We start from the raw sequence: 26,773 nt of genomic DNA on the forward strand, positions 1-26,773 counted from the left end.
AGCAGATATCTGTTACAGCTGCACAGTAGCATTTATATGGCAAGGGACAGCACTGTCTGAATGGAGGTGGTGCAAATTTATAATGAGTCTGTGCATACTTTAAGGTGTAATTGTTCTAATATATCATTTTTAAAGTGTCCAACAAAAGGCTGTCTCTTTAAAACAGTTGTGCAGCTGAAAAAGTCCACGAGTAGTAGATCACTATGTGCTTTTCCCGCTGCAGAGTGTGACAGATATTCTATATATTAGAACCAGGATATGTTTAAAATAGTGTTGTAAGCCAACTTCAAAACGACATCACTACAATGCATTTAGGTTGGTAGGCTAATTAGTCCTACTGGGTTAGTGTTTAGTGTTGTGTGTTTGTTTAAAATAAAATGTAAAATTATCTACCACAGTGGTAAGTAACTACAATGAACATTTTCCACAGTATTTCTCAAAATTATAAATAAAAGTTTTAAGTCAGCCTTCAGAATTCGGGAACTGAAAGAACTAGTCATGTTTAAGGGATACTGTGAAATAGGCTATTTGACAGAATATGTATTAAAATAGCATCAATGGTAGACACAATTAAAACGCTGAGCGCTAATATTAAATTATAGCCTTGAAATAATATCAAAAGAATATGATTTTCATCTCGATCATTAGTGGTTGGCAATTTCAACATAAACGACGAATAGGGAAGACAACAGACCATGCTTTAAAAAGCGAATGGAAACCTTTTTGACTTTGCTCGGCTTCTGTACCTTTACCAGGAAGTTATGATTTCATTGAATGGTCAATGTTGACGTTAGAGTGTGTGTAGTTTTACATCTATTTATTTCAATATGCGTACCAGAACCGGAGCTCAAGCACCGATCAATGATGGGCCAGAGAGAAAGGTAATTCGCCGGGTGTGATAGAATGATATCGCGTACGTTAACGATTGCTAGCTTTTAGCTAGTGTAGGCTACTGTACACGTGACAGCCCTCTCCGCACAGTTAATTCTGATAGCAGCAATATGTCAGCAAACATTCTCACATTGTTTTAAAGAAGGAGACAAAAAGGACACTATTTAGTTTTTGCCAATCAAATGCTGTCTCCCTCTTCGTTTCTTCCTCTCTAGTCTAATGCTTATGTTATAAAATCCACTATTTCCACAATTTCCCAGTTTGGGATCAATTAAGTAATTCTATTCTATTTTATTCTATTCTATAAACGAACGACACAGTGTCCCCTCATTTTGCGAAGAGATGAGCCAAATCTCCTTTTAAAAACATAGTTTAACCACACTTAACTCAGATACGGTTATTCAATTCGACAAGCACTCAGAACCGTCAAGTAAACAGTTGGAATCGCTTTGCTAAAAAACACTTGTAAACACGAATCCAGTTAGTTATTCTTTTAGGAATTAACAACTATTAACACTCATGGAACTAACTCTGAAATAGTTGTAGTATCAGAGATACATAGTGGATATAAATATTTTGGATACAATTACAATATGAATATTAATGGTTTTAAAAAAAGTACTTTTCCAGATGAATGTGAGAGTTACTGGCATTTTCTTCTCTACGTTAACTAGGATCTAGATCACAACCAAGCTACGGCTGAAGGCAGATTGTTGAACAGTTCTACACTCCTGAATATAGCTAAGTGTTTAATTTTAATCATCATCATCCCTCCATTCCTCAACTATGCATCGCTGCAGAGAGAGGGACAGATGCTCTTGCCAAAAGGTTCTCTTTACTTACACTAACACTGTTGTTGTTGCTTTAGTACTTTCTTAAATTAACCTGCTAAACACATGTTTGTAATATCCATTAAGTTGGTTGATAAGTCATTCTAAAGACTTACTAATGAGAAGTTTTCTGTGAAGCTCAATCTCCCTTTCTACATTTTCTCACTTATTTCCAGATGGCCAGATTGTTGATATTGGTTTGGGTCAAAAGATGCATCTTTTGTGTAAAGGAAAAGGAAAACCAGTTGGTAATAAATCCTCCAAATATATACACTTGATCTGCTATGAATATTTTACTAAACTCAGCTCTATGTCTGTGTTTGTTAATTGAGTCCACCACTTTGTTTTACTTTAGTCATACTGGATGCACCAACGGGAATGTCCTCAGATGTTTGGTTGCATGTCCAAGAAAGTGTTGCAGCAATAACAAAGGTAAGGAAACAACATGAATACCTTGAATTGTATAGAATTTATTTATGATAGAAATGTTATTACTTTTGTATCAATATATATTAAAACAGTTCAGCACATCATAACTGAAACACAGCATTTATTGCTGATGAATGACACTTAACACAAACATATATTGTGCGTGAGTTTAATTAAAAAACAGAGTTGGGGCAGAGTTAAAAAATGCTCGGGGCATTTAGGAACAATCTTTGCAGTGGCCCTGCCACATCGTCTTTGTTTAACGAGGACTCAGTACAGCAGAAAGTCAGGGCTGACAGCCTGCCTCGTGTTGTTTGTCTGAAATGTGACCCAATTGAGGTCACTAGCTTGTCTGGAAAGGGACAAGATACATCCAACCAACTACATTTCATAAGCTATAACATAAAACAAACCCTATGTATACTGCACTGTAACTGTATCTTTTCCCCCCCAGTGTTACTCATATCATGCAGTAGAGCTGAGTCCTGATTGTGAGCGCCTAGTAAATAACACAGAGGATGGTGTTATTTAATATAACAACTCTGTGCTGTTTTGTTTGTCACTTGGCTCAGGTCTGTACCTATGACAGAACAGGACTGGGCTTTAGCAAGCGGCTGATGCAGAACGAAACTTCAGGAACAGAGAAATTTTGGGGGATGTCAACAACTGGACGGTTTGTAATGCAGTTACAGTAGCAATCACCTTGAGTGTAATTTAAAAAAATTGTCAAAAAATATGGACTGATACTTTTTTAAGATAGACTAAGACTTAAAAGTATCAGAACCAGGAAATGTGGGATCTGCAACAGTACCTAAATGAAGCTGTTGAGGCCCTTAGCTATTCAATAATTTACGTACTGCTATTATTCCTGTCTCTGACACACTGTAAGGTTATATGTACAATGGTATTCACCTTTGCTGGTTGTAGTAGCATTCCTGTGGGACAAAATGTTTTAATTTATTTGTATTACTTTTAATACTTTTCAATCAATTAATGCATTTTTATAGAGCCTATTCATAACAAATGTTATCTCAAGACACTTTACAAAAAGAGCAGGGATAGACCTTACTCTTGGTTCCATTATTTATGTAGACCCAACCCCCCATGAGCACAGACCTAAGTAAAGTTACAGTGGCAAGGAAAAACATTCTTTTAAGAGGCAAAAAGCTGGAGTAGAACCGGACTCATGTTGAATGAAAGTGTGTTGGGGTTGTGAGGGGATAGAGGGAGATGCATCAATAAATAAATAATATTTATAGCTACACTGCCAGTTCTAATGGTAAAAGTATGGGTAGTATTCGCAGTGTGTATTGTATGATGGGGCAGGGGTTTATTGGGCAAGTAGTGTTGATGTTTTTCTGTTTGTTTGTAGGCTCACCGAATCAGATTACTATCAATTTAAAGATAATTTAATGTAATTTTCTCAGATGATCTAAAATAAGATTATTTAAAATAATATTTTAGATAATCTTTAAATGTATCGCAAAAGATGTTGTATATGAAGTGTAAGTGATTTCAATCTCAGTGTAATGAGTATATACAGACAGTGTTTCCCACAAAATGAGGTCCACATCTTTTTATTTTTTACTTTTATCTTAGGGTATATTTTAATATATATTTTTTTTATATATATATATATATATATATATATATAGTGTATATTAGGTTTGTATCTATATCAAATGGGGTTTTCTCTCTCTAAAACAACTACGTTTTTGCAACAAACAACTTTAATCTGCTCATCTTATCCACGCAAAGACACAAACACCAGGGGCCTCGTTTAACAACAGTGCGTAGAAAGTGTTCTAAATTCTGTTTTACGAATGAAATTTACAATGTTCATAAGTACAAAAAAAAATCTGTATTTGTCAAACATGATGGTACGCAGAGATGAGGTGAGGTTTGATAATAAGATCAGTGCAAAACAAATAAAAAAGCAATTAAAGCTACATGTCTGTTTCAAACTAGACAAAATCGTTACGCACTGTTAATAAATGAGGCCCCAGGAATACGCCTCGCGTTTTGAAAAGTTACACTCCATATTCTGTTATTTGTAGGAGTTCAGCATCAGCAGCAAGTAGCTTTACATTAACATTATTCAAATTAATTAGAGAAGCTTCAGTTTTGTTACACTTTTCTGCACTTTCTCCTGAGCTCTCTCTCTCTTGTGTGTGCGGCAATTTTATGAGTAAATCAAAAACAAGTAAAATCATAGTGTCTATAAATGCCAAGGTATCGTCTATATTTGGGAATCACAATTCATATAAGAGCTAATAAAGTAACCAAAACCCAAAGATTTACAATTCATGATTAAAAAACGAGTCCATTTTTGTATTTAAAAGTGGAGGAGAACGTTTGGATCCTCTGTTTAATGTGTATACTGTTAGTTTAGTTTACTGGTTTATTTGACAGGGACCATGCACAACACAACTGTTGGGCCAGAGTTAGCTTGGGCTAATTTACATCTGCTGTCCCTGGTAAATGTAACCACACAAGCTAAAGTGGCTGTTCTTAAGTTCTTTGCATTGTTTCTGAAAATGTGGACTCATGCCTGCATTGCAAACATATGCTTTCCTGTGCTTAACACACCAGTCTTTTGCTTTTTAACAGGGTTGTCTAGCAATACATCTAAGAACAGTGTTGTCTCGCTGATGGTCAGCAATCTAGTTTACCTTGGCATCTTGCCCAGAAAGCAGGTGGCAGCTCATTTGTGATACAAGCAATTTATTTTCCAGAATTCAGTATTTCAAGGAGTTTGATGACTACGTTACCATAACCATTTGGAGTCTTGTGAAAACTCATCTCAATTTGAAATCTCCTGATCTGATTTACACCACAAAAAAAACAGGAGAGCTGATGGCTTTCAGAGAGGCGCTGCTGTGTATGTGTATGCTGTCATTTGGGTCTTAGCAGGGATATTAAAGTTTATGCTTTGTCTGGTAAGAGAAAATGGAAAACTAAAAATAACGCTGTACCTTATCATTACATCAGTTGCTCAAGTTTTTACTTTTTGTTTAGTTTTAGAATTTAGGACAATATTTATCCCTTCAGGGATTTTTTTGCTTTTATTATAACTACTATCCAGTTGGCTCTTTAAAGAATTGTTGTAGATTAGAGATTAATACAGACAAAAGGAGACTTTATTGTCCCCATAGGTAAATGTGTCATTGACTGACAGAGATAAATGATGTCCTGTGGTGGTCATCTTACATGCTTGGAGTATAAATCACACCTAGCTGAATAAATAAACCTGATTGTCCAGTTTGAAGAACATTTTGATATTATGCAGAGACAGATTGTTGTTTTTGTCTTCCAGGATGGTAGATGATCTGTACCGACTTCTGCAGACTGCTGAGATAGCCAAGCCCTTCATCTTGGTGGGCTCTGAGCTTGGCGCACTCAATAGCAGATTTTACAGCCACATTTATGACGTGTAAGTACTGTTGAATTAAAATACCTAAAGGAACTATACCAGTTTTGCACAGAAAGGTCTTGATGTCAATTGAATATCCTATTGATATTATGTTCGACTTTTTTCTGGGGATGTTTGTCACAAACAACAAATATTTGACCTCCCTTCCATTTTCATATCTATATACCCACAAACGCCTGAACGGCACCTCTCCTCTTTGAATACACATAGCAGCTTGTCCTTCCCTACTTTTTTCCATAGGTTTATTTTTTGTGTTTCTGCTATTTTGACAATATTCATCAACAGTATGTTTTATAAAGGCACTCAAATGACATTACTTGCTTTAAGAAATGTTTCACCTGATATTCAACTGTCACAACAGGTAAGCCCTGTGTGCGGAAGCTTCTTGGTAATGACCTAGCGTATTGCAACGTTCATCCTAAACTGAGTGCAGGATAACATCAGCAGCTGCAGAAAAATATTCAAATGAAGGCATAAGGAGTTTCAGTTTTAACATGAGACATCACACCTCTAGCTCTCTGCTGCGCAGATAGAAAATAGCAAGTTTCAAAAAAATAAGTATCACTTATGTGTGGGAAACGCTGTTGCAATTGTTTCGAAATTCTTTTCAGAGAGTGTCTGACTCTGAATACACTACATTGTGTTGTTTAATAATTTTTAACAACTATGTCAATATTATAGACCTATGTTGATATTTGTTTGACCATATGCCCATTTTTTGCTGCTTTAAAAACAAACAAGTATCTGATTTTCTGACTTTTGGTAGGTTCCATCTTTTGTTCTTTGAATTTAAAGATCAGTAGATATCGTTGGTTAAAGGGAGGTTGTAGTGAGTATTTATTTTAGTCTGAGATTTTAGTGCTCTAGTGAGACATCTAGTGGCAAGGAACAAGGTCTATAAAATCGACTATGTTTTTATTGAACGCAGTGCCACCAACTCCCCCAGCTTACTAAACATATCAAAGTTTCCTTCCAATAAACTACCATATGCAGGTCATTTAATATACCCTTCAGTGATTAACCTGAAAAGCAGCCAGCCAAAGGGATTTAAGGCTAAGTATGTAATCATGCACTATATTGCTGCCACTAGCAGATGAAGTGAAGTACTGCTGAGTGAATGACACCTTTCCAAATGGAATTATTGGCCCTGGATCTGGTGAATGTGTGGTCACTTGTCTGTTGGGACAGGACAGAAGAAATGGAACGCACTGGATGACACTATCCGTCTCACACTCATTACAACTGGGGCCATAAGGGAACCATGGGACAGAGGACAGTTGAATAAACAGAAAGAGGAATGTGCCAGAGGGGTAGCAAGGACAAGGCTGTTTATTAGTCTGACCTCACACGTGTGTGTCTGCTCTTCTTCCTCAGGCAAGTGTCAGACCTGGTGCTGATTGATCCCATCCCAGAAGAGCTTTTTGAGGAGGACGAGTGGAAAGATTACTGGTGAGTTATTGCTGGGTTCAGGCCAGGGGCGTAGGTAGGACAGAACTAGGATAAGGGGAAAGAAAGAAAAAGAGGAAATGGCTGGAAAGACAAAAAATCAGAATCAGCTTTATTGGTCATGTATGCTTACAAACACAAGGAATTTGTCTTCAGTGAACTGTGCTCTCTATGTACAAAGTATGAAAATGAAATATAAACAATAAACACAAAATAGCAATGACTAATAGGACAGTGGTGAGTAGTGCAGAAGATGCGAAAATAAACATGATGGTAGAGTTTTCAGTATTTACATTAAAGGTGTGCTGAGATTGATAATCTAAATAAAAATAATATATTTGTAGATTCACAGTGCAGGGTTATTACAGTGGTTACGGTTCTGACACTCTGTGACTGTTCATCAGAGTGAAAGCCTGGTGGAAGAAACTGTTCTTGTGTCTGCTTGTTTTGGCGTACAGTGATCTGTAACGCCTCCTGGAGGGGAGGTTTGAGGAGTCTGCAGTGATGCTACAGGATCATAGCATAGGTCCGTGGAGAGTCGATGTGATGCAGGATATAGTGCAGACCCATGTTGACTGCATCATCAACCAACCTGTTTGCCCAATAGGGAAACTGCAGGGGGTCCAGCAGGTGGCTCAACACCAGTCTCTCAAAGGACTTGGTGACCACAGATGTCAAGGCGACAGGCCTGAAGTCATTTAGTCCTGTGATGGTGGGTTTCTTTGTTTTGTGGATTATGGAAGCGAATGGTGATCAGAATTAGAAGCTAACTTGAAAATGAAAATGCATGTTCAGAATATGGGTGTATTATTTGACTCAAAAATAAAATGATTACTCATTTATCTAATTTGCATTTTAGTTTTTAACTTCAAAAATACAAATTCCTTGACTAAATTAAAATGAAAGTAAATGGATGGGAACGCAGTGCTTAATCCACGCTGCCTCAGTTAAACAGGCGCTTCTGTTCGCTTCTCCCATCGGCGGCTCTCCATAGAGAGCTGCTTCTCCTCGGGCAAGAATCTCCACTTAACTTTCTGGTTCGATGAAAACTGGTGAGAAAAGTTTGGCAGAAGACAGTCCAATGTTCTGTGGTTCTTCTCTGTGAATGAGACTAGAAAGCTGATAGCTTGCACTGCTGAACATAACTTACAATAATTGAATGATAATTTGAGTGTGTTTGAACAATATCACAGGCTCTAAAATGAATGTAGCGTAAAAGCATGAAGATAATAGGAGTTAAAGCTCAGATTATAAGTGTTTAACATCAGTAAATCAATGAATTGATGTGCTCAAGTGGAGAACTGAAACTCAGTTTATACTCTGAGGAATACTCTTGGACACAGGTAGTAGGAACCCGACCCAACTCTAGCTCAGGTAATGGGGGCTTATCTCTGACTTCACTCTTATTTTCCTTTGTTGATTCGGACTTGACTTGGACCGCATTGCCTACAACACTGCTTCATTAAAAAAATGTTGAATCATAAAAGTGCTGGCAGGGCGTTTGGGAGTAGTGGGAAATGGCCTATTTGCAGTCAGACAAAGAAAACACCATATCTATATTTTGCTTGTATGACAACAATATTTTAACAGCCATGTTTTTAATTAACAAGCACTTTTCATTATCTTATAAATCTATTTGAATTTACATGTTTTGTTTTTACTTTTTTCAACCATGAATACAAACTGGTTGATGCATGCCCTCACCCTTTATTCGGATGGTTGAATCATGTCTCCCATGTACCAGCTTCATCTGACAGCTCTAGGGCAGGGGGGGTTGTGGATATATGACACAGCTGTTACATTAATCAGTATAGTGAAACTCATCTCTTTGTTGAAGAACTGCTGTCAAATGGAGCCCAGATTCAGCCAATCTGCTCCAATCGATGAGCCTTTCTTTCTATATTATGATAACAATGGAAGCGTTGTATTTCTCTCGTTAGAGGCAGAAGAAATGCTCTCTACATTTTCTATAACTCCAGGCTACTTATGAATCCCTTTAGCTTGCTATCTTTTTCTCTTCACTATTGCAATTATCGTACCATATGTTTGAAGGACATCTTACTCCAAAGTTATTTCCAGTATATAATCTATAGAGGAAGCTTATTTTAAAAATCTTTTTGTCTAAATCTCTGGTGTTGAGTTAAACTTAAGAGACTGCTCCTTCGTAGTGTAGACTATTGGCTCACATATGTCTGCTTTGTGTCTGGCCATGGACAAGCAGCTATTGTGATTGCAATGTTTTTGATATTTTTTAATAGAAAATAGTCTTCAGAACAAGATTTAGATTTTATATAAAATATTCAAAGGAGTTTTCCAAAACATCAGAAACAAGCTAACAGCACACATATCACAACTCATCAAGGTAAAAGAAAACCTTTTTCTCAAGAATATTTTGGGCCTTTATTGTAGAGGAGGGCAGTGGATAGACTAGGAAACAGGGATGAGAGAGGGACATGCGACAATGTACTGAGGCTCAGAGTCAAACCCAAGCTGCCTGTTTTAAGGGCTATTTCCTCTGTACAAGGGCTTCGCGATTTAACCATACCTAAATACCTTGGATTTTTGCAAAATATACGTTTGGGAGATTTCACTTTTGTGTGATGAAAAAAAAAAATGTAGACAAATATTTAACAGATCGAAAAGTGTTTTTAAGTGACTAAACTCAATTCTTTAGTAATTCATACCGGCAAACTTCTAGTGAAGTGCTCTTTTTTACAATAACAATATTCCGGCTCTGTGGACTCTAAAATGACCATCACTGGTAAAAGGTTTTAGGTGGAATTAGATGTTTTCAAGTGAAAGTTATAGTTAACATTACAGGAATTGTCCTGATAAACTTTTCATCTTGTTTTTAACGCTTCTGGGAATAACTTTCAATTTGTGCTTTTCTTGGCGACGATGGTCACAGCGGCACCACTAATGCCTTCTCTAATCCTGCACACAGGATTTAGAACTGTCAAATGTACTGTATGGGAATAATAAAGGTTCTTCTGGCCTGCGTGCTGTATATGATTATGTCTGAGACTTACTTGTTGGCAGCAGTAAGGGGCATTAGAATAATTATAACTCTGTTTCCAAAAAAGTTATTCCTCTGTTTAAAATTTAAATAGAGACAGAATGTGGTCATTTTCAAAACTTCATATTTCATTGAATGTGCACAATACATCAAATGTTGACACTGAGATTATTTAATGTTTTTAGAAAAGGATATGCTCATTTTGTTCATGATGCCTAGAAAAACCTTTGCAAAAAAGTTGGGACAGTGGAAACAAAAGACTGGAAAAGTTGTGTAATGCTCAAATATGGTGGAACATCTCACAATGAATGACTTCAGATGTTAACAAGTGATTAACATGATTTGGTATTAAAAGAGAATCCTAGACAGGTAGAGTCTTAAAATGGGGAGAGGTTTTACAATCTGTGAATGACTGTGCTGTTTTTATTGATATTTTACACACAAGGCCCCAACTTTTTTGGGAATAGGGAGTATAACTATCAATCTTCAAGTTGTTGGTCTTGTTTGCTCTTTTAGATCAAAGCATCAGAATTAATTTCTGTCTGTTTCATAAAAAATAAGCTTTGAAAAGATCAGGTTAGCAAGTATCGTGGGATAGTCCTTACACTGGTGATGATTTAATTAACCTGATTCTGAAGCTGAAACACCAATTTTGTGGTTAGGGTGTGTTTTCAAGCATCTCTGTAAATTATGTCAATTTAAAATGTTATTGCTTTCATGTGTTTGTTTGCAGAATAAATCCACAATTTTATGACTTTCTCAGTGTGGTCCTTCTAGATATGGCTAAAGGCCTGGATCTATGCCTGATTGGGTTATGTGGTCTATGACAGGGACTGTCACTTTGACTAAGGACCAGTCTCACATCTGCTGTAATAAGTTCTAATCACAGTCTAGACAGGGTTTAATATGGGTGAAAAAAGAGATGTCTTCATCATTCTTCAAGGCAACTTGTGTGCCAATAGATTTAAAGGCAAACAACTCTTTTCTTCTCTTCCTTCCAGTCTTCTCCAGTGAAAAACAATTCTACTGTTTTTAATCAAACTTTTAGTGGCAATATGCTATCTCTAAGTGTTTGTTTGAGATCGCGTTGTTCTTCTCGGCTTTTTATTTATTTAAAACATTTAACCATACACAAGTCCTAAATACCTTCCTTGTAGTGTTTATACTAAAATGCTAATTTGCAACAACTGTCCACAGGAGGCTTTTAGAAATAAATCAAAATGAAAAAGACAAGGAAAATAAAAACAGTTCAGTAATAAATACAAGGGCCCGACCAATATGAGATTTTTGGATCTGATACTGATTCGATATATATCGGCCCATATCTTTCTGAGATCTATCTTCGATCTTTAGAGAGAGATATTTTTTTTGATCCCTCAAACACAGTTATCAAACACTTGTGGAAAAGATATATAATGAAGACAAGATTTTTTAAAAAGTTGAACAAAGGCCTTCTTTGGCCAGAATAACAACAGTGTACTGAAACACTAAACTTAGAACTATGTCAAAAATAAATATCAAACTTAAGTTGAAATTTATCTAATAAAAAATGCTGCCTTCCTTCATGAAGTAGTCATACTTCTTCCACCCTCAGCCATCTGAAAAATATAAACAACATAAAGTTATTAAACAAAAAAGTCACATTACAACAAAATGTTGTGATTCTTTGCTATTGATTCTTGCAATTTCCTTTACTTATTCAGGCAAAACTTAAGTGGAATCAAACAATAGAAAATAGATTAGAATATCATGAGTAATATTTATGAAAAATAATATACATCACAAGTCAGTCAGTCTTTGATTTTAATGTAATTATTCTATTTTTTTCCACTATCAAATACTCAGCTGCAACATCCAGGCCATTTGTTTCTACAAATTTGCTTTCTCTATGATCATCAGCTGACAAGCTTCTCTTTCCTTTGTTACCTGGGAAACAAGTCCCGCCCCATCTAGTATGTTATATATCAGCACCTTGCTGAACAGCACAGGCTGCTGCTGAGCAGTTCTGTGTTAGCACCAAGAGATGCTGAATAAACACTAAACAAACACTCTGAACACTCTAAAAAGACACAAGGTTTAGCGGTTGCCTTTCAAGTACCCCACACGCTGCGGATTTCTTTCTCCCATTCTTGGGAACAGCCTTGCAATAAAGGCCCTGACACACCAAGCAGACAGCAAAAAAGTAGTCGCGACGAAGGCCGCCTGTGGCTTCCCTTCATGTCTTGGGGCCAAAAAGTTGCACTAGAACACTCCGCAAAGACTACAGCTGACAGCCAACCACCACGTATGTTCTGCGCATGCGTGAGAGAAAATAACTCTCCATGCCAGCAGGGGGCGGTAGTCCGTTGTTATGATATGAGAAGACCATTTTCACACCGCTGTCGCTCGCCACTCTTACTACAATGCAGCATTAATTTAAAGCAGCACTACGCTGCTTTCTCCTGAGCTGCAGGCGTTATAGAGAAGTGATTGCTCTAAATTTACTATTTGTTCAGCTGCAGCAGAGTACAGTGCACAGCCAATAGACGGCTAATTATTAGCTCCCTAATTAATTTACAAACGTTTGTTATATAAGCGTGAGTGACCATGGTCACGGTTAAGAATGATTTTGAAGAGGGGAATGACATAGTAAGCTTTTATTAACATCATTAACCAATGTTTATTTACAAAATTGTTTTCAACTTACCATGAACACCACTTGACTCCGGACGTCCTCTGCTCATCTGTGATTCCTCCTGTAGTGGGGAGTATGGCCAACATATCCTATCATGCTTTGCTGGACTTCATATTTTGTTAAATTTTTAGCTTTTCATGTTTCAGAATGCATGTTACGGGAATTAATTGTATTGTTGTTATGTTAGAAAAAGTTGGTTTAGGTTGGTAATATTTATGTTTTGTGCTTATCTAGAGGCAACCGTCAGTCAAAGGTATGTTCTATTTTTTGTATTGTTGTTATTATTATTATTATTATTAGAGGCAACGTCAGTCAAAGGTTTGTTCCGTTTATCCAGTTCAGCTGTGGATGAACTGTACATGAATCACAGTGTAAATGAATGATATTTAAACAAAGCACGCTGCTGGAAAGAGCCAGGACAGTTGCTTCCAGTGTAACACATATTGACTCAATTTAAATGCTTTGTGATAGGTGAACATACTGAAAATCATAGGCTCTTAATTGGAGGTAATTTAGCCAATGCCGTCGTGCCGATAGTCACGTTACTTGCCTGTATCGCTAACTGATGTATCAGTCGGGCCCCAATAAATACAGTGTAGTTATGAATTCTAAAACAGATAAAGTACAAGTGGGACTTGAATTGATAACAGTTGAAGACAGTCACTCTCCTAGAGCCCATTTGCTGTCACTGTAATCTGCGTTCGATAACCCTCTAGAGATCCTAAGCTTTGATTGGAAGCAATCATCCTTCCAGGGGTTGGAGGATTGCTGAATGAATGTATGGATGACTTAAAGAGGGCAAGGGAGACAAAGGACAGTAACTGAAAAAGTTGTACAATGGAAGGTATAATGTAAATGCAGCAGTAGATGAAGGTGCAACCTCGCTAAGGCCTAATGTGGTTCAGGAGTGGATTCAATGTGTCAGTGATCCCTCAGTTCTCTCCTGATCCTCCATTGGTACTGGAGTTAGGTTACATTTATAAAAAGCAAAGGTGCCTTTTGCCAGTCTATACTTTTGTTGCAGAGAGGACGCATGAGACCAGTCATTGGATGTGGTGCAAGAGTGACTCCCTGTGTTCCTACCAAGTATTACACCTTGGAGGTGTTATCAACTTTTTAGACTCCAAACATTAAAACTAATGTAGCCTGGAAGCCCAGGATCCATACCTCTGAATTGGCATCCTCACTTTATGTTTTCCCAATTAAAGTCTTAGTGATTGAAGAAAGAGAATGTGGCATTTAAGTTTGGTAATTGGAAAACTAAAAAGCAGATATTGTACTGGTTAAATATATGATAATAAAGGCATTTAGATTTGACTGTCTATGGGTATTTATAAAAGAACAATGAGCATAGATAATACAAATCAATTTTTAGCCAGAATACATTTAGGGAATCTTGGAAAAGGTAGTGGATAATTATTTTACTTTACTTAGCTTTTTCTTTTTTTGGCATACAATATATAAAGCAAGTTTAAAAATTGGAAAACTATGTTGTTATAAACACACAAAAATGAGAAATAAAACACATTTTGATTTATGTATACACACAAGGAATGTTGACGACTTGAATGCTTGATTAAAATGATACTGCATTGTACTAATTGGATTTGGTAAGGGCTCCTATTTTGTGCTTTGAACAGTGCTTTGAAATTGAACAGTAGTTACTGTGCCAATGTGGTTCTTTATACAGCACATATGAATTACCATATGCTATACAATGAGGCTGGTATTGGTGGTGCCGGTGTCTGTTCTTTTGTGAAGCATTGTAGGCTGCATGTTTTCATGAATGAAAGGTGCTATAAAAATAATGCTGAATTAAGTTAAAGCTATACAAAACTCGTGTTAATCACAAGAAGCCAGAAAACTGGCCTTAAAAAAACTACACCAGGTAAATGTATCATAGGAATGTGAAGTAAAAGTCAGTATTAAGCTTGAAGATAGCCTGCAACATATTTGACCGTCAGATGCCATTTTTTTGCTCATCAGCTGTAATAAAGCCGATGTCACCTTGAGAAGCTGAGGAAGCACATAGCCTGGATGTTTGCTGCTGTATGGGGAAAATATTCAAGTTTTTTATGCTTGGAAAAGAGTCATTGTTGGGGATTTCTGCGATCTTAGATTGTTCCTGGATTTTATCATAGACTAAATGGCTGCTGCTTTCTGGCGTACCATAAATGCTAGGGGAACTAACTAGGGATGTAACGATTCACTCAATTTATGATACCATACAATTCACCATACTGGGTTGACGATCCGATTCTCACTCGATTTATTTGACAAAATGAGACCAAAGACACGAGATGAGTGAAAAAGATTTCTTGAATTTTTTCATGACAACACCAATGCACCTCGCAATCTCTTTGACTCTTTCAATGGTTTGGGCAAGTGGGGCTGCAAACCCGCCTGTCAGTGGGGTTTGGCCTTGGTGTGGATTAAATGCTGCATCATGTTGGTTGTGTTATTTCTGTAGTTCCCTGTCTTCTTGCAATATCTGCACACAGTTTTTGTCTTGTTTGTTATCTTCTCACCTCGTTCATTTTCTGTCTTGGGGAAGCCAAAATGTTTCCACACCTCCGATTTAAAAGACGGTGGTGCTTCCTCAATTTCAAAATCTTGCTCTTCAGCTGCTGACGCTCACGGTATTATTGCGATTCTTTTTTATTATTGCGAGTACCGATGTGAACCTTGACTCCTTTGAATGGATTTTTAACTGCCTCATGATTAACCTTTACACCCCTAGTCCAAACATTAGCAGACTCCGTGCTATTATCAAACTCTGCACACGCTTCACTGCAAAGTTGCTTTTTATTTCCAAAAGCCTGAAAAATGTGAAATTGTTTTTGTTTTCGCATTTCTTTTTGCTACTAAAGTGTATCCCAATACACACAATAAACTTAATTGCACATAGTTAAGTTCACAGTTCAGCGCTAGAAATGACTGTTGCTAGTTATGTGACACCAATCATATGCTAACAATACATATGCGTCATAACATCAGTGAGTGGACTCAACTCAAAAACAGAAACGACAAAAGAAATGAAAAGAGTTAAACACAGCATGTGCTGTTGTCAGTTTTCATATAAAAAATCATACCAGTAATAAAATGTACAGTGCACATTTTTGGGAGACTGAATTTCATTTAACTGGTTGCCTGAAAAAAATAATTGGAAAATGAAAACTTGAGTTAAATGATTAGATAATTGGACTTTAAATCTTTATCAATATCAATGTTGGCCCAACCATTCCACTCAGCTCAGTATTTTAAATAGAATGTACTCAAATACAGGTGTATTCAACTTTCTAAGCATTAAATATGATAACAGTCAATATTATACAAATAAACCACTTTTGTGGGCTTTTTTACTCTGAAGCTCTGGACTGTGTGGCACTAGACTAATAACATTTAATTTTCTTAAATATTATACATTATCTATTTTCTGCATGTACAGCAAAGATAATTTTCTTCTGGTCAATTGATGGAATCAGTATTAATAATCTGTGTTACAGAAAAAAGTGACGAGCTCTGGAAAACCTGAAAGACAGTGTCAATAAACTCTACTGAACTCAATAAGGAACAAATATTTGAATGAACTATTTGTTTACTTTACTGTATGATTATCCATGATTTTCAGTTATTTATAAACAGAAATTTGTTGTTGACATTAATATTTTGAGTGAGGCAGGTGCAATATACATTGGCTGGTCCAAACCAACCAACATATATTTTTTGTTTTTATTTATAAAATCAAGTGCTATACAGTGGATCTGCACGTGTATTTGCATTGTTCTGTGATCAATTCGTCATATAGTAGATGTATGGGAAAGATGCGTTCCTATCACGCTTGCTAAATTGTCACTCAAAATGTCCTGGAAAATGATCTCTACAAAACAGTGGGAACAGTGATTAATGTTACACATGTTATTAACAGATCCTCAAATGGAAAATAAACGTAAGAATTTCCCCAGAGTTTTTAATGTCACTGAAAATTTCAAGGACATGAAACAACAGTGAATGACAAGAGGAGATGACAAACAAGAAAAGATGAAAAGGAAAACGAGACAACAGAAAGGTACATGATAGAGGAGAAGAGATGAAACAGGAAAGACAAGCGCAAATTGATGATAGGAGAAAGGAAGATAAAAATGATAAAGGCTATTAGAGGAAAGAGATTTAAATCTAAAGAGAAATTAATGAATGAGAAAGGAATACAAAAAAATAAATGAGAGGAAATAAGAACTATAAAGAAAGGAGAGAGAAGGAAAGCCAATGCAAAAGAGTGAAATATTGGGGTTAGACCTTTCTGTAAAAAAACAACTACTCCCATTTGTACTTGGCTTTAAAGGACCAATATGTAACTCTGACAGCTAATGTTTAAAATGGGTACTGCAGTCCAAATTTAAAACATTTAAGAGAGCTTTCTTCTCCCGCCCCCTCCTTTCTAGAGCTGATGTGCACGCAGGTTGTCATTTCGTGGTTTGTTTATCTCCTAGTTTAACCACATTTGTAACCTGCTACTGGATGCTTTGAATTTCCCTCGAGATTAATAAAGTATCTATCTATCTATCAATTCTTGTCGTTGATCTCATTACAAAAGTACTGAGGTTTTTTTTAGGTCGAGTAGAAACAGTTATAGCTGAACCAGCTTCCATCACTGCAGCATCTGTTGGTTTTCTGTTTACCTGACAAACCGAGAGGTGGGCAAAACAACCATGTGGGGGTGCCTTAAAACCGCCGATGTTCTCTTGTCAAATCAGAATCAAACCATTCCACACCCAAATCAAAACCTAGGAGGACGTGCTGGCTGCTGCTTTAGCTATGCTCCATGTACAATTTTGGCTTTTTTGTACTAGTCTGCACTGCAACTAGTTTCTTTTAGAAAAAATATGCCTTCTGTCTTATTTCAGCTGAGCTTTTTGTAATAGTATGTGTTAAAATGTACTTTGCTCATTGTAATAGTTGGAAGAAGCCTGTGTAATAGTTCGTGTTTTGTGAGTGAGCAGGCTCTCAGGTAACAGAGGCCCTGCATATGAAATGAGATGGTAATGAGGAGGAGGAGGGGAACCTTATCACTTCAGGTCCAAATTCCGACAGTGAATTGCGCAGTTGTAACAAAAGTAACAGAGCGTCCATTCAGCCTGCACTAATCCAGATGGGAAAGTCAAACAGCAGAAAGTCCACCGCACAAACTCATTTCATCACTTTATTAATTTAGATATTGCCTCCTCGCTCCTGTGGGGAGGAAAAAAAGAGCCCTCTGAAATGACCAACATCGGTGAGGCGTTTTGCTCTACATGGTTCCCCCACTTCGTCTCCTCCTGTTATCTGTTTAATTCATCCGCCAATCTTGGCTGTCTTTACCCACTAAATTTCCCTTTGACACGCATGCCTTGCTTCACATAATCCTCACTCCAGGGCAGAATTAAAAATGGAAAAAAGAGGTGGGAATAGGACAGGTGGCTGGAGAATCCTTGAAATAGTGTTCAATGTGTAGGCCTGAGAATGATTCAACCAGATTTGTACTAGCCAGCTTTCAGGGACTGTGTTTTTATATCAAGAGCTAAGTAAAAAGAGACAGGTGAAGAGAGTCAGTTCTGAATTGTGTTTCGAGATTATTATTTTTCTTTGGGGGGAGGGGGGCTGAGAATGTCAAATGACACATCTGATTTATAAAATCCCCACAGTTTTCTTGTATCGTTTACACCTGCTACCTGTGTCTTTTTTTTAAGCTTTTAGGTCTGTCTGTTTGAAATGAATGTGGCAGATATGTTGTCTTCAAACAGCTGTTTGTAACAGCTAAGCACCATTCGTTGCTGCTGGTATCAACTTTATCTGAGCAATCATTTCTTTAGGTTTAATCCATCGTTCAAATGTGATATAAAAACACAAGATACATTATAAAAAGGATAAGCACTAAGTGAAGCAACCCATCCACCCAATTATACCCTAATGACCTGATATGAGAGTTGCATCTCTCAACTGGAAGGTCAAGGGTTTGACCCCCAGCTCCTGCAGCAACATGTCCGCTGTGTCCTTGGGCAAGATACTTATCCCTGGATTGCTCAAGTTCAAGTTCATTTACCATCCGTCACATAATATAGACCCTAATATCCCTCATTACTCCATGGAGTAGATAGATGGGCAGCAAGAGCCAGGACATCACTGAGTTTATCAAGTGGGCAACTCCTTTCACTGGTGTTTTGTCAAGTTAGGCCTGCAACACCTCTGGGAAGCTTAACAGTTGGCTCTGGCTTCCCGGAGCAACCCCTCTCCATGCTAACACAAACTGCCTATATAGTAGCCACATGTGAAAACAAAAGGTAATGTAAGACAGGGTGAGAAAACAAGTAGATGCACACAGCCTTGCTTATGTTCTTAAACGGGCAACACCACAAACCTTCTCCACCATTTGAAACTATATCACCTGTCAGAACACACCGAAAGCCACAAATGACCAAACGACCCAGTGTGAAAGTGTGTAAACTCTCCTATCAGTGTTTTCTAGCACCGTGCACTGTTCTTATGATTGTGAAATGTTCCTCTGATCAAGTATAGTTAGTAATGATCTGAAAAAATAAACAAATGATTAAGCCATAATTTACCATATGGTTTCTTAACCTTACTGAGGAACAAACATCTGCCTTTTAAATTTGAAAGATATCATTATTTGACATTTATTGTGATAATTATCGTTGTGATATGAACATTTTTATTGTGATAATGTTTTTTGTCATATTTCCCAGCCCTAACTCATATGTATTTAAACAACCCTGCCAATGACCTCAGCTTCACCTTAACTTCTAATATAATTTAATGAAGAAACCACTACAGAACATTTCCGATAATGCCAAAAACCGAAAGCTGTCACTGTTTCTGTCTACACTAGAGAAGAAGTCCTTTAGCTGTTCAGGGCATCATTGATGAGTTTGACCCTGCAACACAAAAGATGGATTCCACTTTTTGAAAGTTTGAAGGAAAAAGATTTTGGGGTTTTTATTTTTAGGAAATTGTCATTTGGAAACTGCTCACTGTTGTGTTTATTTTAATATAGCATAGATGGTCTAGTCATGACTCAGTTGTAGCTGCTGTCTATGCCTGTTGCTCCCTGTGTAATCTTGCATGTTAGAAGCAAGCTAGTAAATATTCACCCAATGAGTGTCACCTCTAGTTTGCAGGGCGAGAATGGGGGATAGGGGGATTCTGCATGGAGACTACTCAGAATGGCATTGCGTAGGTACTCAGGATTAAAAAATATATAGTTTTTTTATTCTTGCACTAAAGGCACATACGGCTTTGTATTTAATTTGACTCTCAACTGCGGAACCCTGTTTAAAAAAAAAATGTTGGTTTAATAACACCAAAGTTCACTAAATCAACTTACATTGGTGTCTTTACCAAATGTAATTGCAAGCATCAAGTAGCTGATACATTAAATTACTTATAACAGTGTTAACTTTGACAAGATATTTTAATTTAGTTTAACATTGAAGTTGATTTCACATTTAAGTCTTTGTGTTGTCTTTTGTTTTAGTAAAGATTTAGTCACTTCTAGCCAACTTTTCATTTGAGTTACATTTTAGTCAAAGATTTAGCTATCATTTTTATGTTCATGATACTTACATGGATTCTGCGGGAAGATATTTCTTCTGGCTGTAAAAAAAATCTAATAAGAAATTAAAATACCATACATTGTTTATTCATCTTGGCTATCTAAAAACGGACACTCACAGCTATAAAAGGATTGCTCAGATCATTATCTATATGTGGAATTATTGAGCCCCATCCAATCAGATCTAGATCCTATTTATGCTGGGGTGTTTACTTATACAGGGGGTTGCATGAAACCTGTGTGCATAAATTCTAACATGTAGGACATCTAAAAGATGTTGTATTCCTGTGTATATTTTTTGTACTTTAAAAAGTAAAACAACCAAGTGCCAACATTAAAATATTATAGTTTAATTTTTAAAAGGACTCATATAGAATATGTCAGTCCAAAGTAACAATAACAGTATTAATAAAAGTAAATGTGTCACATTGAAATGCAAAGAAAACTACTCGTAGCCCCTAACACAGCCCAAGTTGTTGATTTCAACTTAAGTCCTGCTTATAACAAGACAAATCATTGTTCAGGATTTGGGGCAAATTTCCTGTCAAATTTAAGGAATACCAATATGGTGGCATCCCTGAAATACCTCTGGATCCTTCTCTGCCGGATGAGAGCCTAGCGCCACACAGAAGAGTATAGATGCTTATGGCACATCTCCACAATCAGATGCAAACAAGGTGCAAACACAACTGAGCTGCAAACTTTTAAAGCATGCATGAACCTGAATATCATTGCCTCAATATGCTTGTAAACTTGACCAAATAATGCGCAATACATGGTGCTACAAGCTGCTATAAAACATCCACGTCCACAGATCCTTTCCATCTGACAGGGTGATGGTATTTGAGACACCAGTGCCCAGGAGTAGCTTAGTTTGGTTAGGCTAACCACTGACATGCATCTGGAAAGCATCATCCTATTACAAGTGAAAAAGATGCATGACGACAGGAACATCTTGTACCCGCAACACACTTGTTCCAGATAAATGCTCGGTTAAAAGGGATCAAACTCTGTGATCAAACTCTGCTTGTCAGCTCCAACAACTCATTTATCTTGTCTTTATTGGTCTGGGCATAATGAACAGAGGTTTCACCATCAATTTTTGTTTTCAATTTGTTCATTTTGATTGACAGAATTAACAGACTCAAAAAATACTTAAATAAACATAGGCTTGCAATACCACTATTACAAGTCCCCCCCCCCACACACACACACACACACACACACACACACACACACACACACACACACACACACACACACAAGAAAAAACTACAATTTATTTTGGTGTATTTTTATTTCAAAAAGTGCAGATGCTTAATCAATTAGTAAATGTGTTTGGTGATGTCATTCATGGTTACTTATCAGACATAACATTTACTATCAGATTGGATGAAGTAGAGAAAATAAGTAGTCCACAGGGGTACAGTGCTGTCAGTGTGAGCTAGATCACATGTAAGACAAATACAGTCTTAAGTGTTTCCCAGTGCTGCTGTTGGCTGTATGTAGAAGCAAATTGTATGATGTGCTGATCCTAGCAGGAGCACAGCACTATTGATCAGACTCCACAAGCTGAGACCAGCCAATTCAAAGCACCACTGAGCCAAGACCAATTGAGCCTCCCGAGTTACAAAATCCCATACTCTACTCATGTAATGTTATCCCTAAAGAAAGTGTATTTCTCATTCTGGAAGCTTCCAGATTTTGTTTTGAAAAAAAGAGAGATAAATCAGCACATATATTTTTGTATTAACATTTATAATGTTATGTTGCTATGAATATATTGCTTTTTGACATGGAGCCATTAAGAAATAAATAGTAATATGATCATTTACATCTTCCCACTGTTTGTAAACTCAACTGACTTTTTGAAAACCAATGACAGTGATTCAGGGTGGCTTTAATGATTACATTAACAGGCATCACTAATCAATAATAACATATAAAAATAGAGTTTAATTATGTACATACTTACAAATAACAAAAAAAAATAACAAAAGTGGTTGATTGTCTATTAATTCAACAGTGTTACAATCCCTTTTGAATTCACATTTTTAAAACACATTTTTTGACATGAATGAATGAATGAATTTTCAAACTTGCTGTTTGACCTAGGGTTATTGTACTGCGGCAGCAAGCCAGCAAAGAACACTTAATTTAGCTGGTATATTAAGTTATTTATGTGAATATTTTTGTGTTTTTCAGGTATGGTAAGCTGTTGCCATCACTCCAAGTCAGGCAGTTTTCGGCAGCTACAGGGTTGAGTCGTATGCTGATTATCCTTGGGGCTATCGAACCAACTATTAAAGGAGGCGAAAATGTCTCTGAGGAGTTCATGCAGCGCCAGGTCAGGTTAATGTACACACCCACACACTGAAAAAAAGTATTAAAGATAAAAGATAAAGATAAACTTTATTGATCCCCGTGGGGGAAATTTGGTGGCATCACCACCTCATAAATTCTGGGTAAATATGAGCTTAACAGGTTGAAATGCAATTTTTTTTGTTGTTGTTGCAGTAACTGTCTTTTTACTTTACTACAGTAAACTTTTTTTGTTTACATCAGAGTAACCCTGTGGCTCCTGTGCCATAAACAAAGTATCAAGTATAAGGATCAGTAGGTCTTAGGGGTTGTCAAAAAGTGACAAGGTAGCCTTCAAATAACCACAGTCAGTTTCTTGTACGCTTGTAGCATACCTGAAGACACAAGCAAAGACGCCGCTGTTTAAAGGGGCTATATGTAACATATAATATAGTGATACCCCATGGCCGTTAGGCGAACTTCACCAGTTAGGCGAACTGCACCAGTAACCTGTTGGAGTGAGGAGGACGTTGAGAACGTGCATAAAATGTCACTTCCTGGAGCTTTTGCGGAAAATACAACCCGGGGAAACTAGATAGACAGCTAGACAGTGAACATGTACTTTTTCACATCAGTTAACTGTTCGCTTATTAATGGGCGATAAAAAAACGATTTATACATGTAAAAAGTTACATATAGCCCCTTTAAACAGAAATGCATCTAGAGAACTGGTTATGTTGCATGAACAGTCCTTTCTATTGGCTTATGGGCTGTTGCAGTATTTCTATGCCTTTAAACACAATAAATGACATATATTTTAATGGTCATGAAACCGTGTTAAACAGCCATGTGTGTCATACAACAACTTGATAGATTCAAACAATTTTTTAACAGGAGTGCTGTTCCCTTCAACTTTTTTTCCTTGGAAAATCTTCCCTCTCATCTCCACACCAATACCTGCAATTGAGCATATTGTTTGCTAGGGAATACTACAGTTATATGTGGTAAACTGGTCTACTTCACACATCTTTCCAGTACAGCCACAGGATGGTGCTAGTGTTAGTATAATCACTTCTTCTCCTCAGCAGACATACAGGTAGATTGTGATTGCAAAATTTTGCCTTAATGTTGTCATATACTGTGTGTGAGATGGCACCAGGCATCATTTGAAAATAGATATTTGAACCATTTTGCAAAGCTGAAGCTACAGTTGCACTGTATCCCCCGATGCCTGCAATATTTCAAACTCAGCCTTTTGACAGGTGAGACAGTTTGTGAGGAATTGTTTGTTAATATATACTACAAGCTTTTGCCTGTCTATTGCAGAAGATGTGTTTCTTTAAGGGAGGGATTTCCATTTTGCACTTGTCCAGACTCAGCTCTGCCATGAATGTGAATTAAACACTCACCCAGTGACATGCCTGCCTGTGATGACATTCTGTAGTCGTTTCTACCTGCTTTGGAAAATCAGCAGCAGAGATGGATTTTACTGATGAACAACAACCAATATCTTTGGTTATATTGAATCATTTTATATCTTGACAATCACTGACAAAAGGGAAACAAATAATTATGTTAAGGGTTGCAAGAACATAGAAAGATAATCGCAAGAGGTATTGTGATGCTTTTTATTGAATTTAAACTAAAAACTTCAAATACAAACAATTTTATTTTTGGTAGCAAAATGAAAATATTATTCAACACTTTGTGACATTTCTATCAAGCACTCAGTAATATGTCTTTTCCCCTGCAGCTTCCTTATGATACTGTAAAGGCTGATTGAGGACTATTGTGAACAGTTCGTTAAGACTCCTTGTTCCCTGCTGACAGCCACCCATGATTTGATGGCAGGGGTGATAAGGGACTTATTTGAGCTTTCAAGCATTTAAATCGTTGCCAAGGAGATAAGGACATCATTGTGCTTGAATTCTCCAAGGACAGAAAAAGGTTTTGTAGACAGGCTAGTGAAGGTTATAACAGCCACAGACACTCATAAGCTTGCCAGACTCAGTAGAGCATACAGTCCATTTCTCAAGGGCATGTTCTGTAACCACTGCTTAATTGAACTTGGAGCAAAATTGTTTGCTGGGACGTTAACAGCACCAATATATGTAGTCTCATCACGTGAGTGAGAAATAGAGCTGAAGGGAAACCCGACTTGGTTTGAGATTTCAAATCTAGATGGAGAATCTGGACAGCTGTGCAATGACTGCCGTTCATGTGTGATTTAGCTAAAAGAACATTTGAGAACTGTGTTTTATATTTCACACTACTTTTAATCATGATAATTGATAAAAGGTAAAGGTATGCCACTAACCCCAGCCTGTTTGATTCAACAGATAAATGTAGGTTATGGTTAAAAACAAACACTAAATGTATATTCCTTACATTTGAGAGCAATGCATGTTTAATTTGTTAAGTTTATGTGTTTTAATCATGTTCAAAGTACTTGGTTATGGCTTGTTTTATTGTCTTGTCTCACACCAGGAGGCAATGTCATGACTGAGGTGTGAGAAAAAATGTGTCTGCATTTGAGATTTTAAACGACTTTCATTTTCTCAAATAGAAATATCTACTAAGCAACCCTGCACACCAGAGCAGTGCTGTGGATGAACATTACTTTTTGAATGAAAGTGCAGCACAAGTAAGGTATGGCAAACAGACATGTGTGCATTATTTTTGATAGGTCTTGTGTCAAGTGTGTGTGTAGTGTAAAGGTCAAAACAAATACCTAAATATTTAACCACATGAGCATTTATATTTTCTTTTAAAGGGATATCTCAAAGTTTAAGCCCCTCACCAGCCGAATACCTGTGAGTGTTATCACTGGGGATTCCTTTGACCAGCAGATACCAGAACAACTCAACCAGGTGAGAATGATTGCTGTAGCTGCACTTCTCTGAGCTGCATACAGTTACAAAACAATATTCAGTTGTGTAAACCTCACAGTAAATTATTTCTCTGAACCAGATGGTTGCTGAGCTTCAAAAGAAGTTTCTCGAAGAGACCTGTCCATCAGCCAATCACATTCACATAAAAGGAGCAGACCGCCGAATGATCTACAAAAAGCCATCTGTAATCAGCCAGCACCTGAGGAAGCTTGTCAACCAACGGCAAGGCCAACAGCAGAGGGAGTGACCCACGGCCGGCATATAACAGAATCCAAAACATAGACAGACTATTGGTTCCATTAGTTAATACTCTTTAAATATTAATGGTATCTTTTTGATAATGTTTTTGCAAAGTTCATTTGAAGATTTTGTAGCTGGAAATAAATGCATGCCAATTAGTTTGATTAAATATTTGCCAACTTAAGTAATAACAAAAATCTTGAATAATACAATATTCATTATTAAGCTAAAGACCACAGCAGTCATTGCTCAATGACTACTAAGATTACCAGTCAGTTCTGTATGTTCTGGCCAAAAGAAAGTTGCATCAAGTTCCCCTTTCTCTGTGTCAGTTTTCAGCTTTAGTCTTGGTCTTTTGTGACTACGACTGTGGGATAAATCACAACCACTCTGGACCTCTTATGGGTTCTTGGTTGATTATTTTGTATATGAACTTCAAACAGAAGTGTAGCAGCAAACCATTTTGTAAATTCTTGTTGTACTGAATCTGTTTTTAACTGTTTTGACTGTTCTTATTTTTGTGGCAAACATTGTGTTGATGAGTATATGCAGTATAAAAGAAAGACCTCACAGCATTAGTTTATCCTGAGGATTTAAGTTTAATTATGACACCACATCAAAATAAAAATTTCCAACAGATTTGGAATTTAATTCCATCCATATACATGCATAGCAACAACGTTTTAAGAAACATTTTCTCCCATAATTAGGACATTGGAATGATCATTTTACATCAGTATCCCCACTGACCTCCCCATCTTGTTCATCAGCAATAAACTTAATTCTTGTACAGCTTCTTTTTTTCCCTATGGGGTTACAAATAATTATATGCACAGTCCCCATTTCATAATACTGCTTTCAGTAATGATCCCTAATTTACAAAGTATTGCATTGAGAGAAATTTTCAAAAAAGGGAGACCAAAGTTAAGCATCAAACAGAAGTACGAGTACTATACAAGAATGCTGCCATCCTCATGAAACATCCACATCTGAGTTGAAGAAAAGAGACAGGGACA

At 36.9% G+C, this 26,773-nt stretch overlaps 1 protein-coding gene across 1 annotated transcript; it reads left to right on the plus strand.

The window, feature by feature from the left end:
• Positions 1-727: 727 nt before the first annotated feature.
• si:dkey-122a22.2 (uncharacterized) lies at positions 728-26,547 on the plus strand. Its single transcript, XM_020633936.3, has 11 exons — positions 728-881; positions 1,566-1,719; positions 1,898-1,969; positions 2,077-2,153; positions 2,723-2,823; positions 5,467-5,583; positions 6,958-7,032; positions 22,531-22,672; positions 25,193-25,275; positions 25,400-25,496; positions 25,597-26,547. The coding sequence occupies exons 1-11, from the start codon at positions 828-830 to the stop codon at positions 25,762-25,764; spliced, it is 1,140 nt and encodes a 379-aa protein (XP_020489592.1). The 5' UTR covers positions 728-827; the 3' UTR covers positions 25,765-26,547.
• The last annotated feature ends 226 nt before the right edge of the window (positions 26,548-26,773 follow it).

The sequence above is a fragment of the Labrus bergylta genome, chromosome 8, assembly GCF_963930695.1.
Source record: "Labrus bergylta chromosome 8, fLabBer1.1, whole genome shotgun sequence".
In the NCBI taxonomy this organism is placed as follows: domain Eukaryota; kingdom Metazoa; phylum Chordata; class Actinopteri; order Labriformes; family Labridae; genus Labrus; species Labrus bergylta.

Bases quoted from the DNA above. Each gene is read 5' to 3' on its own strand.
- si:dkey-122a22.2 (XM_020633936.3), top strand. From the start codon at position 828: ATGCGTACCAGAACCGGAGCTCAAGCACCGATCAATGATGGGCCAGAG. The intron at 1,970-2,076 runs GTAATAAATCCT...GTTTTACTTTAG, and splicing joins AGGAAAAGGAAAACCAGTTG to TCATACTGGATGCACCAACG. The intron at 2,154-2,722 runs GTAAGGAAACAA...CACTTGGCTCAG, and splicing joins GTGTTGCAGCAATAACAAAG to GTCTGTACCTATGACAGAAC.